The 13,925-nt window shown below is 36.0% G+C and overlaps 4 protein-coding genes across 6 annotated transcripts; all 4 read right to left on the bottom strand.

Annotated features, from left to right (window-relative positions):
- Positions 1-452: 452 nt before the first annotated feature.
- Positions 453-2,722, bottom strand: LOC137716321 (protein LURP-one-related 7). Of its 2 annotated transcripts, none has more exons than XM_068455759.2 (3): positions 2,318-2,722; positions 1,990-2,202; positions 453-1,053 (listed from the first exon to the last, which is right to left on the bottom strand). In XM_068455759.2, exons 1-3 carry the CDS (start codon positions 2,549-2,551, stop codon positions 931-933), a joined length of 570 nt encoding a protein of 189 aa, XP_068311860.1. In that variant the 5' UTR covers positions 2,552-2,722; the 3' UTR covers positions 453-930. The 2 variants fall into 2 exon arrangements, with proteins under 2 accessions (XP_068311860.1, XP_088547652.1); XM_088691526.1 differs by having other exon boundaries at positions 2,002-2,202; positions 2,318-2,698.
- A 435-nt stretch (positions 2,723-3,157) lies between these two features.
- LOC148698242 (uncharacterized) lies at positions 3,158-5,029 on the bottom strand. Of its 2 annotated transcripts, XM_088690274.1 has the most exons (6): positions 4,928-5,029; positions 4,706-4,826; positions 4,372-4,611; positions 3,949-4,252; positions 3,748-3,848; positions 3,158-3,380 (listed from the first exon to the last, which is right to left on the bottom strand). In XM_088690274.1, exons 2-6 carry the CDS (start codon positions 4,807-4,809, stop codon positions 3,350-3,352), a joined length of 780 nt encoding a protein of 259 aa, XP_088546400.1. In that variant the 5' UTR covers positions 4,810-4,826; positions 4,928-5,029; the 3' UTR covers positions 3,158-3,349. The 2 variants fall into 2 exon arrangements, with proteins under 2 accessions (XP_088546400.1, XP_088546399.1); XM_088690273.1 differs by lacking the exon at positions 4,928-5,029 and having other exon boundaries at positions 4,706-4,912.
- Positions 5,030-5,722: 693 nt separating this feature from the next.
- On the bottom strand, positions 5,723-9,402 carry LOC137716122 (RNA-directed DNA methylation 4). Its single transcript, XM_068455520.2, is given in 11 exon segments — positions 5,723-5,826; positions 5,828-6,066; positions 6,149-6,219; positions 6,298-6,385; positions 6,630-6,748; positions 6,842-6,978; positions 7,881-7,925; positions 8,037-8,111; positions 8,395-8,486; positions 8,924-9,037; positions 9,192-9,402. Coding segments are annotated over 11 exon segments (1,107 nt in total). The 5' UTR covers positions 9,304-9,402; the 3' UTR covers positions 5,723-5,811.
- Positions 9,403-11,717: 2,315 nt separating this feature from the next.
- Positions 11,718-12,194, bottom strand: LOC137715682 (uncharacterized). Its single transcript, XM_068455015.2, has one exon. It carries the CDS (start codon positions 12,192-12,194, stop codon positions 11,718-11,720), a length of 477 nt encoding a protein of 158 aa, XP_068311116.2.
- Between the last annotated feature and the right edge of the window lie 1,731 nt (positions 12,195-13,925).

The raw sequence follows: 13,925 nt of genomic DNA, 5'->3' as shown, positions 1-13,925 counted from the left end.
ATCCCTTTCCTATCTCTTCCTACTCAAAATTCTTCGCGTCCAATTCATAAAATTGCGTGCTACCGATTATATTGCAAATCATTTTGTAAACATTATTTTCAAAAAAATAAATAAATTAAAACTAATGTTGTTTAGTAAATCAATTATTGTTAATAGATAGATGATTTAAGTACTACAAATGATTGACTAAATGAACTGTCTATGTATTTACTACATGTTGATTGAGACCTTAGTTTTAATTGTTTTTTTTTTTTTTTTTTTTGCAAATATTATATTTACAAAGTAATGTATGATATGAATGATTAGGATTATGAGCACGAAATTCTGCAAACGTAAAATTTTGAGTAGAAATTATCATTGAGCAACCAAGTATTATTCAAAAAGAAATCGTAGGAGCAGATTGAGAGGTTGTTGCATGTTTGGTCATAGAAGTGTCGGTTATAAGTACAAAATTTTGTGAAAGAAAGAATTTGAGTAGGAATCACCTGCTCATCCTTAAGTTGCTTAATTAAAAAGAAATCGTAAGAGAAGGTTGAGAGGTTGCAGCTGCTGCACTACTCGACTTGAAACATGTAAGTTCATACCTAAGACAAGTAACTGGAAAATCCTAGCCAGTTTCAACCCTTTGCAAACTTCAAAAAATCATAGCAAAAACCTAAGCTACTTGATCATAGATCTTTAAAAAGTGATGCTGAAGTACACCGTATTGTGCCTAATAGCTGACAACGAAATGTAATCTAACTCGTGAACGGGAAAATTGGTTCCAGAGATCATGATCTACTGACCAGTCAGTCTGTTTATAAGTATCGAGGGCCTTAACTACTTCATGTCTTCGCATCTCGTTGATTCTGCCCCTGTTAGGTTGTATTGTAGCGTTGTTGCGTTGAGAATTTTGAAAATGTTAAATGCCAGTTCTTCTATGATCCGGGATCAATCGAGAAATATTACAATCAAGGCTGCTACCAAAGCATGATCCACAGGTCCAGGAAATATAGTCAATCGAAATTTTCCCCTCTTTGGCATAAGCTGGTGCAATTTGTACATAAGACTCGTCTGCAGCAAGACATAACAAAAGCATTCAGACAATATCTCATAACCAAGAAACAGCACCTTACACAAACTTCTAGAGAGTAACATTGCAAAGTTCAAAAACCATAAAATCTAGCAACTTTCGACGTAAATGCTTATTTGCTAATCAGATAATTACACGCGACCTTTCATGAACAAGTTACCACAACAATCTTGTATGATGATCAAGTAACAAAGACGTCGCTCAAATCTTTATACACAGAACCACACATTTGTTGCTGAGATCTCAGAACTTGTTTCATATCACCATGCTATGCAAAAGCATTTAAATTCAAAAGAAAGGTGCAGATCCAAGGACACTACATTCATAATTAGAGCAATGATCCCATAACTCAACTTCCCCATTTCTATTTGACGACACCGCCACTCATATATTTACAACACTCTTTCTATAAAGCCAATGGTTGTGCTAATAAAGTTTAGAAACACACAAATAGGACCAGTTAAAATTCCAACAAAAGATAGAACGGAGGTAAAGTACATGTGAAACCGCAGTTGAGTGCCCTCTCCCGGGTTCCATTTTCGATTAAAAGTTTGTAACTAGATCCATTTGTGTATATTTATCAGTAAACTTTAAGGCAACAGTCTTCGGAAACCTATTTTTGTTTAGAACTTAGAACATAGAAGGTGTACCAAGTTTTGCAGTCAAATTCCCTCCACCCAACAATCATATGCAAGCAACTCAGACAACTGCTTAACTTAACTGAAGTTTGTCAAATACAACAATCCCTGGTTTGCTATGGCCCGTTTGAAAATGCTTCATAATAAACCATTTTGCTCATAAGCGCTTTTACGGGAAGCATTTTTGGTTATCCATAAGTACTTTTGGCCATTCTAAACACACAAATTTCAACTCCAGCAATGGATTCAAATTCTACACAACATAAAAGCAAATCATACCTCAGCAACTACCTCATTGCCTCTGTAGATGGTGCAAGATCTCTGGAAAGGAAAGCCCTTCACTTTGAAATCACAGGCTGAATCTGCTGAGACCTCACCAGCAAGAAACACTTCCAACTCGGTTCTGGTAAGCTTATTTTTCGTTCTATTCACTCTAAATTTCAAGTCTTTCTCCTCACTATCACCCCCTTTGTATCCTTCCCAGCATCCATGCTACAAATCCCAGAAGAAAAAAAAAAATCAGAACCCCAAGGAGAAAAACAAAGAGAAGTTTTTGCAGGGAAAATATTTTCTAGGGAAACAAACAGGGGCCAGAGAGGCGACTTACATCTTTACGGCGCAAAGAAAACAGAGGATTTCCGGCGGCGTCAAGCAACACGCGCTTGTGAGAAGTCGTCTTCAGAGATTGATGGGTGACTTTGTAAACGGTGCTGCCGGAGGAATCAAGGAAACCCAATTCGCCAAGTGGAAGGCCGGGATGTTTCTTGGAGACAAAGAGATCGACCGGGATTTGTGAACTCGTGGGATCAACGGGGACTGAAGCTGGAATGATGTCAGCCATTTTACAGAAGCAAGGGATTCATTTGAATTCAACTGAGTTTTGGGAATTTTGGAAACTGGGTTGATTTATTTGGTGCGGAAAGATCTGGGCTTTTGGTATGGGAGGCTGAAGAAAGAAGAAAGCTTGGTCCTTGACATGGCTTGTTGAACTTTTTGACCGAAAGAGAAAGGCTGGTGACATGCAATTGAAGAGAAAATTGTAAAAATCGTCATTCAATTTAAATTTAATTAGAATAATGATTGTTTAATTAAAAATGTATGATCATTGATCTCTTAATTCAATAGTTTTTATTGTGTTATTTGCTATCGCTTGATGATTTTACCCTTGGCGTATAAGATTAGTGATTGCTTTGGCATTCGATAAAGTTGTACGGATCATTTTACCAAAGGTTATTTTGGGAATTGAGTGTAGTAGATGAGAACCGAGTCTTGGCAACCTTCATAGGATTCATTTGAAATTGTAGGGGAATACATTCACTCTAAGGCTCTTAACATGATGATATATGCATTCGAGAATTGTGTCAGTTGATTATGGCAGTACTCTCGTCTTCATCATCCAAAACGTTAAATCTCTACGTCCATAAATTATAATAACTTATAATATTGGTAAAAGAAACATAATAATATACTTAATTGTGATCTTAAACTCAAACATTTTTCAACAAATTCGAGTGTCATTCGACCAAATAATCAGTAGCTAGCATGCATTCATTCTTACAACATCGTTGAAACAATGTCTTCGTTTCAATCTGTTCCATGTCTTCTTAGTTCTTCTATGATCTACTCCCTGTTGACATTCCTATATCTCTTCTTCTTCTTTGATATACTCCCTGTCAAATTAGAACTCAACTAAGAACAATGTATATATATAAAGAAATAAACTAAATCAAAATGACAAAAGCGAATGATTCCTTACAATTAATTCTTAATCTTTGAACAAGATGTAAAGAGCATACGTGTTGTGGAAAACTTCATCTCTATTCAATTTTCTTCGACTTTATTTTCGCTTTGTTAACATGTTTGATTGTTTTAGGGTGTAAAACAACCACGAGCTTAAAATTAGATTCTAATTTGAAATTAGTTATCGCTTCTACTTTTAAGTTTTAAATCATTTTAGCTATATCTTAAACATAATCAACCATGTCAATAAATAAGATTAACATTGAATGTATGCGAATACAAAAGAAAATATATTACCTCAAGTCCACATGAGAATACATTTCAATTAGAAAAGCATACAATTGTAACAACAGACTTGGGAAGAACGAACTAAGCTTTTCTTCCACTTGTTCTTCTGTCTGCAGCAATTTTTAAATAGAAAATAATTAAACTTCTAATAACACATTAAAATTAGAAGGAAAAAAATTACAGAAAATTAATAATTATTAATAAATATACCAGATGTTCTTCATGGTCCAAATGATCATTAACCTCGAGACAAGCATTGCTTGAGAATTCAAGTGCTCCCCACACATTGTTCTCATATTCTTCTTTACTCAACACACCATGAAAACCTTCCAATTCACCCACAGCTCCTTTGACATCAACACTCTCATCCCACCGCAAGATGAACAACTCTTTAATGTTTTTATGTTCAGCACATTGAAGATGTTGGAGATGGATCAAACCATCAATGTAATAGTGATACCTCTCGACAGACGATCGAAGGAGGGGATGATAAAGTAATTGCTCGAATCGGTACCTTAACATAAAAGAAGGAAAAAGATTCAAGCAACGTACTTAAAAAGCGAATTCCCGTAAATTATAGCTTGACGCTTGTGCATAACTATCAGAAATGTTGTCAAAATTTAACAATCTTACCACTCCCTTTCACAACGAAGCATGTTTAAAAAGTTGGACAACTCTTTTGTCCTTCTGCGATTTTTGCCGAGCATTTCTTCCATTAACCACCGAAATCCGTGTCTATAACTTGTAGCATTAGCATCGAAAATAATTGGGATGATCGCTTCATAGTTTTCATCGATTTGTATATCCTCTACTCTCAGGTAGCCACGGTTTACACTTTTCAACTCCATTCGAACAACGAACTTAATAACAGAACTTCAAAATTACAAGAATATGATTAACGTAAAAAAAAAAAAATTACCACCGTTCAAAATTTAGTGTCACAATATTCTGTGACTAAAAATATTACCGAATTATTTTTTGATACAGATGAACAACACGATTCCTGTGCCACGGATCTGTCTTCACCAACATCACACCTAAGTTACAAGGAAAATATTTGTATGTTGCCATTTTTTCTCTGTCGAAACCTGATATTGTCATAGAATAATCCAAAGCACAATCACCCGAGTTAGAATTTCACCGTTCTTGTATATTAAAATAGTTTAGAACATCGAGAGAGAATCCGTACCTTTGAGTCGGTTAGAAATGTCTTGTTAATTAAGGATGGATGTTTCTTATGAAGAGCAGTAGGTGGTGAGAAGAAAGAGATCTTATTAGAGATAATCGAAAATAGTTGTTAAGATTGAGTAATAATGTATAAAAATGGGAGTCTTAGCTTAAAAACACAAAACCACGACTTGACCTATGCTTGGCAAACAAGGAATTCCTAGTTTTACTCTCTTATCAGACAAGGCAAGCGAGTGTTTACAAATAATTAAAACAAAATTATGATTTCTTTCTTAATTAAAAAAGCCTTGTCCAACAAGGCGTAAACTATTAATGGGGCGTAAACTATTAATGGGGTGGACTTCGACAACAACAAAGGCTTATTCTACTAACTAGGATTGGCTATATAAATCTTAGAACGGCATTGCACTTGGTTTTGCGCTAAGTTTTCCGTTAACTCCAAGTACCCCATGTCTTTTCTTAAGGCATTTGTTAAAGTATTCCTGGGTCTTCCTCTACCCCTTTTTCTCCTGTGTCTCTATTTTCTAATCGGCGCATCTGCAGGTCTTTGTTTTTGTTAGTCTCCATCTCAAAACATTTCCTATACTAATTACCATTACTCCATGTTATAATATAGGTGAGCGACAAATAGATAGTAACACAATGTGGACAAAACAATGGAAAAATGGACTAGCAACAATATAACAGAAGAAAGATTTCCCTGGCCATACTAATAGTTCCATCGCCATAAGGCTGTACAAAAGAAATTCATATTCACACATGTAACCACTAATCCACCATTAACTTCCGACACTGATTTACTTGTTCATTAGATATTACTGCAAACTAAAAGGATCCAGGTTACAATTCCTCGCACGAAGAAGATAGTAGCTACATGAAAAAGTTTCACCTATAAGACCATATTCCGGTCTTCACCATCATCACTTGGATCAACATCGTAATCAAAGTCATCGCCGTCATTGTTTTCATCATATATATCATCTTCAAAAAAGTCATTTTCTTCTAAATCCTCGGGTTCTGATGATTTGGCGCTGGAACTCTCCTTCTCTTCTGATTCATCATTGGAGTCTTCGTTCTCTGATTCCTCTTCTTCCTCTTCAGAGATCTCATCCGGATAATCATTGAGCGGGTTGTTTTCAGCTGAAAACCCCCCAAACCAGTTAGAGCAAGAATAAAGAGATATCCTAAAAAGAGGATACGTGAAAAGATTGTTTAAGATTACCATTCGAATCATCAGATTCATATTCGGATTCATCAGGCCCATCATAGAAATCCTCGTCATCAACTTGGACCCTGTACCGAAGTTATTATGATCAGTTTAACAAGAAATTAAGGCGGAAGCATGAGAAATATAGTACACAAGATACTTACAAGGGGAATGGGTTTGAAGATAATTCAACAGCCATATCACTTTCCTCCTTCACAGCATACAAGTCATAAACATACTCATCTTCAGAATCTACAAAATACATAAGAGAAACCATCGAACAGTAACGAGAAAATAATGAGTTATGGGTCATCACTAGTATTAATACAAAGGCCGAAATCAATATACATGTCTACAAGAAGCAATTACAAGTGCAGACCAAGGAAAAAATGCTATACAGAATCCTATTCTTCTACCCTGGGTCCAACTAATGTCACTATTAAATGGGCGATAGCACCTATCGACATTTTTCAATTCATTTAAATCTAAAACCAACCTTGTTTGGAACTGTTAGCGTATAACTCTGATTCGATCTCGGAAGCAGCAGATGGGATGAACTCTCTCAGCAGAGGCAAGTAACTGTTCAAAATCTTCTGGTCCTCCAAAGATATTTCACTGCATTACAAATTTACAATCATAGGGAGTGTAATTTTCCAGTAGACTCAAGTACAAACGGGCAAGAGAATTCCATGACTAAAAATAACTTACTCCTTGGGGTTTTCAGCAACGTCAACACGTATAACATCATAGACATGACAAATTTCATGTAAATTCTCATGTGATGTTTCTTTGTTTCCTCTTCTGCTCCTCCATATTTGTTCAAAACGCGCATTTTTTGCCACAACCTATTAGAAAGGACTTGAAATGAGACAGCAGCCAAGAAAAAAATTGCTGAACCAAATTTCCAAGTACACAACTTTTCATAAAAGAACACAAGATTTATTATGAGAAAACGCAAAGAATACAAGAAGCATGGATGGACAAGTAGTCCATGAAACACATAAAATATCAGACGAAACACAAAAACTCATTGAGAAAACCTAAACCAACAGACAGAACAGCATCCTAGAAATCCATATGGCACCAATCAAGTAAAATCACACTAAAGGAATGTTCTTGAAACGTTCGGCAACGGAGATAATTTTTAAATCATTGTCATCAAGCATGTAGCTACTTTAAACAACAAAAAACCCAAACAAAACAAAAAATGAAAGAAAAAATTTGTCCACTCTGAGAAACTTATTTTAGGATTACCTGTGTATCAATCTGGCATTACGTGATTATCTAAATTAAACATGGACCATATAATAAAATGGCATCAATAAGCCACAAGTGGTTATTAGTCTTATTGTCAATCTATCATAAATAATGGATTACAAACACAATTTTTAATCTAAAGAAGAGTAATCCATGTTTGTCGCAAATATAAGTGTTAATTTTTTTCACAGAAACTAGCATGGTTTAAAGTTGCACGATCATAATTTGAAACACATCAGAACTCATTGCCTTACAATGGTTATTATCACAAGCAAACGATTGAACTGAGAACAATGGACAATATACAAAATAAAAAGAATGAATGGGGCAACTGAACAAATAAACCCAACATATGAAAATTTAGTGTGTTGTTATCTCTATAAGACATGAAAGACAAATCATACTAATGGAAACACCAAGGGATAACAAATCCTATACTTGGTGGACTAATGAATACAATTAACTTATACTATAAGTCTATATCACATACCTCCTTCCTCTGTCTGGCTTTAGACAAAATCAGCTCTTGTTTCTGCTAATACAATGGGAATGAAATTATAAGTTCAAGTCATCTTAGGGACAGTATATTAGAAATCAAATATGTAATAAAGTGTGTTAGACCAGGAGGAGGAGATAGATAGCTTACATTCTCCTTTCTCAGGGCATATTTGCGTTCTCCAATCTTTGTTTTACGATCACGCACATCACCAGAATTAGGGTCCTAAAGAAACAGTGAGACATTTGCACCAACCTCTTAGTAGTAGGTGACATGGGAATCACAGACAGCATCTTGCAATGGGAAAAACGGACTTGCTGATTGAGATAGAGAGAGAAAAGGAATTTGTGGAGAGGGGAGGGGGGAAGGGGTGGAGGGGTGGAGGGGTCACAAAGCCTTAAACAGTAAGATGAGTTACGTGGCATTCCCAAACACATGCTTATGTGAAACAGTTTACAAAACAAGAATAGTTATTGAACAACATTAAGAGATGGACAGCCCTACTCACCAGAAATGATTTCACAACGTCAACACTGGTGCCGAAGCTGCTGACTGTCTCTACATGCTGTACCAAAACCTTCTTGGTTTTCAGTTCTTCTGCTGCATTAAAAATATAAGAAATTAGCACCATATTTTGCAAGAGTTCTAAAACTCTCCATCTTCTAATGAAATCTGCAAAATCACAAACCCCTACTCTAAGCCAATGGAGACCACCCGAAAGAAAAAAAGGGAAAATTGTCAATCGTTAATAAACGGAACATTAAAAAAGATTACTTTGATCATATACAGCATACTTAGTAAGTTATCAATCTACAACTCCATTAACAACATATCCAACACCTCATAGATGACTTTCTTTGATGGGTACACCGAAGATTACGACTATTTAGTGTACAATGTTTGAACAAAACACTTATGTCGAAGTGAACAAAACAGTTGGATAACTTTTTGTTTGTCCAAATATCAGCAACTCTAGTAACTTCAGCACACACATATATAAACAAAACAACAATGCTTGACAAATACAAGCACGTTACCCATTCCAGCTGAATCCACCAACGGCTCATTACCCTTTCCAGCTGAATCCGACATTGACAGCTTCTCAAAATCCAACAACGGACGCTTCGCAGGCCTCTCATTGATTTCCAGCCCTACATTGCACAAAGTTCCAAAATTCGTCACAAATTTCCAATTTTTTTTCACACTTCACAAGTTCAAGCAAGTTCATTTTCCATTTTAATACAGTTTCCCGGCAACCAAACAAGATAAAAAGAGAAAACTGGACACAAATTAAGTGCTACTCACAGAAAGCGTCGAGTGGGGACTGCAATGCCTTGCGTTTAACCCTAACGATCACCGGCTTGTCCTCCGACGGGTTGGGCGAAGCCGAAGAGCTCTCGGCGACCACCGCCATCATGAGCTGCGATTAGAAATTTCGAATTAGGGTTCCGGTGGAGTTGGAGACGATGAAGGAGTAGAGAGACGAGCGCGGACTGGGAATTTTGTCGTGTTTCTGCAATTAAGAAATGGAAACGAAAGGAAACGATCGGGTCGGTTCGGTTAGGATCTTCAATGTATCGGGTTGTTGTGTGCGTAGGCCCAGTAGTATGGCCTCTTGGTCTTGGGCTAATCAAACAAAGTGGGTCGGGCTAGTTCAAGTTTCTTTAGATGTTTTTTTAGGATTTTTTTTTTTTAACAAATGATATTATCTTAAGATATCACAGACACAAAACTAGTAAGAATATGGTAGGTAATCATCAATTTATTTATTTATTATTTAATTATTCATCTATAAAATTTGAAATTAAAACTTGACTCAGAAAAGGAACTTTTTTTGTTTTTAATGAATCATTAGTCACATTTATCAAGTTAACATTCATACTTTAGAAAAACAGGATTTACGCATTTTTCTCTATGCAAGGACTTCAATCAAAATAAAAGTTGACTTGATATAGAGAAATACTATAACATGTCAGAACTATTAAGTATCAACCATAAAGTTATTCTATCATAAGATACGCCACTTAGTTTACACTGTCGGTTCTTGGTTTCAACATGCCAAAACAAGAGATATGTTAGTTTCAACTAAATCGAAACACTTACAAGTTACATCTATCAATCATTTTCACTTATTAACCTCACAAAAATGTACCGTAAGATTAAACGAATATCATCTTCATTAACGTTGTTCTTCAATTTTTATTCCTATTGCAAGGTCTTTATAGAAAACTAAAGCTGCAAGATTATAAATTTATAGGCAAACAATAAATAATAGAATTTATTTCTTCAATTAATATTTCTAGTCCCCTATCTGCAATGCAGCCTATGTCGTTGCCCGATGGCCCAATATTAAATGAACCTTCAACTTCAAGAGACAAAGAATATCATGATATATTGTTGTTCGATTGTATGAACTGCAGTGATCGATGAATTGATCACTAGCTAGTAGAAGTAGGTAGTTAGTGGAACTACCATTATGGCGAAGATGCAAATGAGGTTCATCCTCCTACACCTAAATAATAAGGAAAAACAAAGCACTTAATGAGCATGCATAATGTTCTTAATTATATACACAAGGTAAAACTACACCAACTCTACTCCGAACTCTTGTCTCAATTCTCTTATATAAAATAGAGCAGTACATGGATTTTACACAAGTTTATAATAGAGTAAATTACACTTTACTACCTTAGGTTTGATATCTATTACAACATCATACAACATCTTCAAAACATTTCACTTTCATACCTCAAGTACTATTTTATTTCAATATAATACATCTGTTACATTTTCCATCCATTGTTCTGTTAAGAGCTGACATGGCTGCCACATTTGTGATATATGGATAAAAAATAATTTTTTAATACATTTAAAAATGATTAATTTAAAAAAAATTAAAAATAAATAAAAATAAAAAACAACCCTAAAAGGCGTTTGTTTGCCCTCACTAAGTTGGACTGGACTGGACTGGACTAGCTATTAGTCCAATACTGTGTTTGTTCCATGCTGGGACTAACATTAATGAGACTAAAGGGGACTAGCATGGACAAAACCCTTCACTAAGAGGTCTTAGCGAGACCCCCCAATAACCATGGGACTAGCTAAGACTATCCTCTCTTTCTCGTCCTCGTCATGCTCAACGACCACTCTCGACAGACTCCTTGTCATCTCCGGTCACCTAGATCAATCATTAACTTTCCGACTCTCTTTCAGATCCATTTCACTACCAACTTTCATACAAAATATACCAAATTGAAGCTAGGAGTGACAAGATTACGATTTTACCTGAATCGAGGCCAAAATGTGGTCGAATGTGGCTAGAAAATGGCCTGAAAGTCTCAGCCTTTTTGGGCTTCTTCAAATCCATGACAGATTCGAGCATTCAAAGCTAAGATCTCGGTCCAGGGATGGTGATGAATTTTTTGGCGATGCTAACTTCATCCAATTTAACGAGGAAATGGTAGGAAAAAATGAAGAAAAAGATAAGATCATAATAAAATATTAATAATTTATATATTAAATAATATAATATTATAATTTGTTATTATCCAGCTTCTTAGTCCAATACTGCACCAAACGCTTCACTAAGTTAGTCCAGTTTAGTCTAGTCTAAGCCAGTCCAGCTTAGTTCTTGAAGCTAATCCAGTCCGAGATAATCCGGCGCAACAAACGCCCATATTCTCCTCCACTCTCTTCACCTACCCCTACCTTCTCTCTCCCACTCCTCCCTTTTCACCTCCCCCAACCGATCCCTTCCCCTTCTCCGCAACCTAACACCACCCCACCCCCCCCAAGGCCACCCCCACCTCCCCCGCAACTCCCCACCCCACCTTACCAAACATCCTGAAAATCCATACAAGTTGCAGAATTTATACCAAAGGTGGGCCCGCCATCACCGACATCCCGGTATTCATTCTTCTCATTGCTTGTGCTGCCCTTGGTGGCAGCGCTCTTCTTCTCATTTTTCTTCTTCACCTTCTTTCCTTTCCAATCGGCGGAGTTCAGAAACTCCTCCGGCATTGAGACTTGCTGCGAGGCGGAGGCGGCGCAGCCCAGGCCTCTGAACGACGACGAGGGAAAGTTTGTCTTTTTCTTGATGGTAAGGCTTGTGAGTAAGGCTTCGTTGTTGTTGGTGGTGGAGGTGGTGAAGCTGGAGAGGAGGAGGGAGGAGATGATGGATTTGCAGCGGGTGGATTGGAGGAGGGAGGTGGCTGGATCCGTTTCTGAAATGGGTTGGGTGAATTGGGTTCTGGGTCTTCTCCATTTCATGTGCCCTGCTCCTGCAGTTGAGCTCTCTGTGAGAGGCATGGTTGCTTAGAGAGAGAGAGAGAAGAGAGAGAGAGAGAGAGAGTGGAGGAGAGAAGGTGGGGGATGGGATGGGTTTCTGGATTTTTTTATTTTTAATTTTTAATTTTTTTTAATTAATTATTTTTAAATGCATTAAAAATTTATTTTTTAGTCACGTGTCATAAATGTGGTAGTCATGTCAGCTCTTAATGGAATAATAGATGAAAAATGTAATGGATGTAATATATTGAAATAAAATAATACTTGAAGTATGAAAGTGAAATGTTTTAAAAATGTTGTATGAGGTTGCAATAGACCTCAAACCTGAGGTTGTAAAGTGTAATTTACCCTTTATAATATACTGAATTCGTGCAATATGAGAAAGTTGACATAATAATTGAGAAAAGAGTTGGTATATACAATCAAATGTTTATATTTATCATAAAAAAAAATAAGAAACTGTTATTAGCATTCCAAAAATCTCATTCTACACTCCTCATAAGTGTATTTTTCTTTCTAATTATCAAAAGTTTGGAGTGCTAAATGAGATTTTTGGAGTGCTAATAACAAATTCCCAAAAAATAAACACATTTGTAAAACTAGTAATAAGATAGATTTTTTCGTATATACGGACATTAGCAAAGTCACAATAATTAAGTTTTCTGGGGCAAGAGCAAGGGGCTTCGCAATGATATTGGAGGTTTCCCATATTGATATTCTTTTGCCTTTGGTTGCGGCAAGTTTGGTTTAGTGAAAGAGATTTGATTTGATTAGCTAAGTTATCATGATCATTTGCTGATCCTAATTGGGAAAACACCATTTCCTGCATTGAAGCGGGACACCCACTTTCTTTCTTGGGGTTGGCTTCTTGTGGACCTAATTAATTAAGCAGCAACATAATTTGGTGGTGGCAGAGTCCCTAATCTCAAGCTTCACAACCAGTTGGAGAATTTAAGTTTTGCTTGAATTCGTCCACTATATGCAAAAAGCAAAAGAATAAGAAGAGATTATTACTGTTCTTGCCAAAACAAAAGAAGTTTGCGTCTCTACCTCTGTTGGAAGGAAACTAATTTAAGTAAGGGATTTGTGAAATGGTCAGCTTTATAGGTGGTCATCATGGTTGTACTAAAATTAAGCTAGCCTTGCTGTTTGCAATTTTGATTAGAAATTATACTTAGTCGGAGCATTCTCTAGACAACCATTAAAATTAATGAAAACACTTATTATCCAAATCAATTGTGAATGCATGTTATAAAATTACATGCATCCATTGATATTTTTCTTCGAAACAGTATTTTAAGTGTTTCCAACTATGGTAAAATATGAATTTATTTGTGGAAACCCTAAAAATTAACTGAAGCAATGTGTTTTACTACTAGCCATAAGGTAGGTGTCACATTTGAAAGCAAGAGCACAATGTCTTGGTGGGTAAAACTTAAACTCCTTAATCTAATAAGAACATATATGTAAAGATGAAGATGCTATATCATAACTAAAGTTGATTAGTTATTAGTTTTGTATAAGGTGTCATTCATGTAATAAGTTTATCTTATGTGGTAGCTTAGACTAGCTAAAGGTAAATAGTCAAAAGACTATATATATGTAATTGTATTATTCTTTTGAGATAATGAGAATACCTAGATATCTTAATACTTAAGAAAACTCTCTCTCTCTCTTCTCTCTTCTTTCTTCTCTCTCTCTTTCGTTTGCAAGAACACAGAACTTCTACATGGTATCCTTCGCCGCTTGCCT

Source organism: Pyrus communis, chromosome 3 (genome assembly GCF_041283825.1).
Source record: "Pyrus communis isolate YQ-2024b chromosome 3, ASM4128382v1, whole genome shotgun sequence".
Lineage (NCBI taxonomy): Eukaryota > Viridiplantae > Streptophyta > Magnoliopsida > Rosales > Rosaceae > Pyrus > Pyrus communis.
The sequence above is the reverse complement of the archived record's forward strand: the minus strand, read 5'-3'. Positions and strand labels throughout refer to the sequence as shown.

Coding starts and splice junctions, on each gene's coding strand:
- LOC137716321 (XM_068455759.2), bottom strand. CDS start 2,551: ATGGCTGACATCATTCCAGCTTCAGTCCCCGTTGATCCCACGAGTTCA. Junction 2,203..2,317: donor TTTCTTTGCGCCGTAAAGAT/GTAAGTCGCCTC, acceptor TGGGATTTGTAG/CATGGATGCTGGGAAGGATA. Junction 1,054..1,989: donor GCAATGAGGTAGTTGCTGAG/GTATGATTTGCT, acceptor GTCTTGCTGCAG/ACGAGTCTTATGTACAAATT.
- LOC148698242 (XM_088690273.1), bottom strand. CDS start 4,839: ATGACAATATCAGGTTTCGACAGAGAAAAAATGGCAACATACAAATAT. Junction 4,253..4,371: donor CTTCGTTGTGAAAGGGAGTG/GTAAGATTGTTA, acceptor TTTTATGTTAAG/GTACCGATTCGAGCAATTAC. Junction 3,381..3,747: donor TATTCTCATGTGGACTTGAG/GTAATATATTTT, acceptor CTAATTTGACAG/GGAGTATATCAAAGAAGAAG.
- LOC137715682 (XM_068455015.2), bottom strand. CDS start 12,194: ATGCCTCTCACAGAGAGCTCAACTGCAGGAGCAGGGCACATGAAATGG.